Raw genomic sequence first — 4,594 nt, 5'->3', positions numbered from 1 at the left:
GCTCTCAGTAAGGTCAGTTCCATCTATTTCCCATGTAGTGAATGGTTTCAACCATGGAGCAGCTTCTTGACATTCAGTTCAGTTCAGTTCAGTTGCTCAGTCATGTCCAACTCTTTGTGACCCCATGGTCTACAGGACGCCAGGCCTCCCTGTCCATCACCAACTCCCGGAGCCTACTCAAACTCATATCCATTGAGTCAGTGATGCCATCCAACCATCTCATCCTCTGTCATCCCCTTCTCCTCCTGCCTTCAATCTTTCCCAGCATAAGGGACTTTCAACATCCAATTAATCAAAATAATGATACATTACCATTGTATGTGACTGAATCTCATGATTTAAAATAAATCCAATCTTGAACACTGATATGAGTTGTCTATATATCAAATCCATGAAATCCCTTCATAAGCAAAGTATTTCAAAAAGGGAAAACACTGCAGAGCAAAAAAAAAAAGAAAAGAAAAAAATCCACCTTCTACTTTAGGTCCCACCCTATCGTCTCCTCCAATTCAGACAGCAAATATCTGAAAGCCATGTTCTAGATATTATCATTACCTTCTCTTCTTCATCCTTTCGTCTTGTCCACTATGGTTTCTGCTGATTAATTCTACCAAGAAAGCTCTCACTAAAAGGTCAATGTCATCTCTTTTCCCAAGTAGGAGGCACTTTCCATCTACATGTTCATGAATGCATTGCCTCTTAAGTGGTTGCAGCCTTTGCATCTGTCTTCTCACCATTCTCTCTTGTCCTGTTAACTTACGGCTACTCTCTCTCTGCTTCCTTTGTGACATTCCCTCCTTTTTAAGGTTAAGGTCATGGAACTCAATTTAAGTCCTTTTCTCATTCTGTATTCTCCTCCCATTTGATCACTTCTTCTGTTCCATGCTTTACACTTCATCAATTGCCATCTCCAAATCCAATGGACATTTGCACTGAAATGTCTCTTTGTCTAGTGCTGTGCTGTGCTAACTCGCTTCAGTTGTGTCTGACTCTTTGAGACCCTATGGACTGTCATCCACCAGGCTCCTCTATCCATGGAATTCCCCAGGCAAGAATACTGGTGTGGGTTGCCATTTCCTTCTCCAGGGATCTTCTGGACCAAGGGATTGAACCCATGCCTCCTGTGGCTCCTGCATTGCAGGCAGAGTATTTACTGCTGAGCGGTGGGGGAAGCCCACTAGTCTAGTAGTTAACTTTTATTTTTATGTCCTCACATAGCTTGATCCACCTTCTACTGAGGGAATTCCATTTTTCTCCTTTTTGTTTTTGCATTCAACCTAACTGATATTTTTTACAACTAATTAATACTATTTTTAAAATAATTAACACATTATTATGAATTAACTGATTATTGTTTCTAGGTTATTTTCCTTAAAAAAAAAATCAGAATTACAAAAAAGACTGGACTAGTTATGTTCACCTCTATGTTCTGAAGGCAACAAATACCCTGGCTAAAGGAAGTGTATTTTTACTTCTAACATGCAAGTTGTAAAAAAGGGTCAAGGAATTGTAAAATGTATTCTTGAATCAAGTTGCACATTCAGGTTTGGTGTTTCTTTTTTAAATAAACTGCAAATGAAGTTTTTATAGGAAGAATTTAATGAGTGAAGAAAAATAATAAACTGCATACAGAGTATATATATATTTTCTCTTAATGACAACATATATATACACAAATATATATGGACAAGAATAATTTAAATCTTTATAAATAAGTAAATAAATAAATGTCCAAGTAGATAAATAAATGGATACATCAGCTAGGGCATCTGTGAGGAACCAGTGCCTATAGAGTAGAACATGATATCCTTTAATATTCCTGAAATCATGTGACATATTGATTCAGTTCAGTGCAGGATGACAGCAGAAATGAGAGTCCTTGACATGGCAGCGCAGGAGGACGTGTGGTCTGTTGGTCCATGAGAATCATTTCCGTGTTGACCCAGGTGTGTGTCAGTCCTTTCTCCTGAATCTCTCCTGCAAGTTTGTTGAAGAAGAGAAGGCTCTCATGACTTCTGCTCTGACAACCTCCCAGGCACAAGGGCTGTGTCTCTTCTCTTGCAGATAGAGAGTGAGTCTGTGGAAGTATTTCCTCACAGCCAGGCTGGAGTCCTCCTTGAGCAGGGGAGCCCCTCGAAGCCCCTCCTCCTGCCTCAGACAGAATTGCAGGTCAGTGAGCTGCTGATCCAGTGCAGCGCGGAGCTTGTCCAGGAGGCTCTCATCCCACACGGCGGCTGAGCCCTCTGCGCTGAAGAGCTGGAAGGTGTGCTGGGTCACCTCGTGGAGCACAGAGATGGCTTGAGCCTTCTGCAACTGGCTGCCGCCCAGCGCCTCCTGGGGGAATGCAAAGTCATTTCTGTCCTGCAGGCAGGAGGAAGGGGAGACCCTCCTCAGTTGTCGCAGGAGCATCAGGACCCTCCTGTTGGCCAGGCTGTGGGTGTGAGGCAGGTGGCAACCCAGAGAGCAGATGGCGTTGCAGCTGAGCAGCAGCAGGGCCAGGAGTAAGGACCAGGCTGGGGCCATCGGAGACCTTGCAGATGCTTGTGGCCTGGTGAGGTGGGTGACTCTGTGAACCTGCTCTCTTTGTTTTCTGAAGACCTTCCTTCAGGCCTGTGTCTTAAATAGGAGCCCATGGTTTCCATTTTCTGAAAGTTCCTTCTCACTTTCTACTTTTGTTTTTGCTTTTCATTTTGCACGCTCCAAATGGGTTCTGACAGCATTTCTCAACTGTTAATTTTTTTTTCATTATTGCCTCCCTTTCCCCCCATCCACAGTCTTTTGAGATATTTTTTCTGATTTGCCCACACTGTGAAGTTTTGATATCACAGATGTACTGTGGATCTATTTTATACTCCATGTATATCCTTATACATAGAGAATGGAAGTACTCCACTTTCTCTTTGTATTGAATACATGGTTAAGTATGACATAGGGGACTTCCCTGGTGATCTAGTAAGACTCCAGGATCCCAGTGCAGGGGGCCCAGATTTGATCCCTAGTCAGGAAACTAGATCCCACATGCTGCAGCTAACACCTGGCACAGCCTAATAAATTAATATTTTTCTTTTAAAAAAAGAATGACATCGGCACTTCCCTGTTGGTCTAGTGGCTAAGAATCCACCTGCCAGTGCAAGGGACACAGGTTCGATCCATCATCCAGGAAGATTCCACATGCTGCAGGGCAACTAACCCCTAGAGCCACAACTCCTGAGTCCATAACTCCTGAGCTCTAGGGCCCATACTCTGCAAGAGGAGAAGCCACTGCAATGAGAAGCCCATCACCACGCCTAGAGAGTAGCCCTGCCTTCTGTAACTATAGAAAGCCTGAGTGTGGCAAAGAAGATCCAGCACAGCCAAAAATAAATAAACAATAATAATAAAAATAAAAAGATAGGAGTCCTGCAGCTTTATTTTGAGGCCACAGCCTCTCCCATTTCCCCTTCTGACTGCGGGGAGAGGAAAGGAAGCAATTTGCCCTGGTACTCCAAGTGAAATTGCTGAAGGAATTATTCTAATTTGTTTGTGCTCCCTGTATTAGTCAACTCTGAGCATAGAGCATGTTATGGTAAATATTGCTGCATTGCAAGTTATCATAAAATTTAGTAGCTTAAAACATTTTCTGCACACAATACAATGTCCCTGTCACTATAGCTTTGAAATAACTTACTCCAAGATCAATCACCCTAAATAATAATTGTCTCAGCTCACAGATTCTGTAAGTCAGGGATTTATTTCCACAGGGCACAGAAGGAATGGCTTGTCCCTGTTTCACGATTTTTTAGGGCCTCAGATGCACAGATCACTGGGTAACTGGGGGTGACCTGGCAGTTGGTGGGCGCTTTCACTTATAGATCTGATGCTAATAAGCCTCAGCTGGGACCTCAACTGGCCCTGGGCAGCGACGCACCTCTCCATGACCTCTCCTATGGCCTGGTTTTCCTGTGAGCATGGTGTACTCAGTGTAGTTGTACTTTTTACATGGGGAACTTGAGCTCAAAAGTGAGTGGTCCAGTGAGCAAGCTATTATGACATAATCCATTGATTCTCAGGGAGGGGAATTTTGTCCCCGAGGGGATGTTGGCGATGTCTGGAGACATTTCCAGTCACTAAAACTGGTGATGAGGGCTGACACTGGCATCTAATGGATAGAGGTGAGGGATGCTGTTCAATGCCCTACAGTCCACACAGGATAGACAGCACAGCAAACAGTGATCTGCCCTCAATGTCTGCAGTGCCGAGGTTGATAAACCCTAACCTACCATTGGAAGTCATAGAATATGTTTCCAACAAATTACTCTGTAAACAGTGCACACGCTGTATGCTTAGGCAATTCAACCTGGATGTTCTCTTCTTTCTACATGCCCTGCTAGACCGGTCCCTGCAGACCTAGACCCCACTCACAGGAACATGAGTGCCCCACCCAGTTTGGGGGGGCGTTCTACTGTTTGGGCTAAAGCAGCTACACCTACTACTTTACTAAAGAGTAATATCAGCCCTGGTGTTGGTCATTAACCTGAGGGGTTGTGAGGGATGGCTTGGCTCCTGGTTTCCTTGGTAACTGATGAGCCAACCTGAAGTCAGTTCCCGCTGGAAA

At 44.0% G+C, this 4,594-nt stretch overlaps 1 protein-coding gene across 1 annotated transcript; it reads right to left on the bottom strand.

Moving 5' to 3' along the window:
* Positions 1–1,953: 1,953 nt before the first annotated feature.
* Positions 1,954–2,523, bottom strand: LOC109562847 (interferon alpha-G). Its single transcript, XM_019965879.2, has one exon. It carries the CDS (start codon positions 2,521–2,523, stop codon positions 1,954–1,956), a length of 570 nt encoding a protein of 189 aa, XP_019821438.2.
* Between the last annotated feature and the right edge of the window lie 2,071 nt (positions 2,524–4,594).

The sequence above is a fragment of the Bos indicus genome, chromosome 8 (genome assembly GCF_029378745.1).
Source record: "Bos indicus isolate NIAB-ARS_2022 breed Sahiwal x Tharparkar chromosome 8, NIAB-ARS_B.indTharparkar_mat_pri_1.0, whole genome shotgun sequence".
Classification (NCBI taxonomy): domain Eukaryota; kingdom Metazoa; phylum Chordata; class Mammalia; order Artiodactyla; family Bovidae; genus Bos; species Bos indicus.
This window is presented reverse-complemented; position numbering and strand designations above follow the sequence as displayed.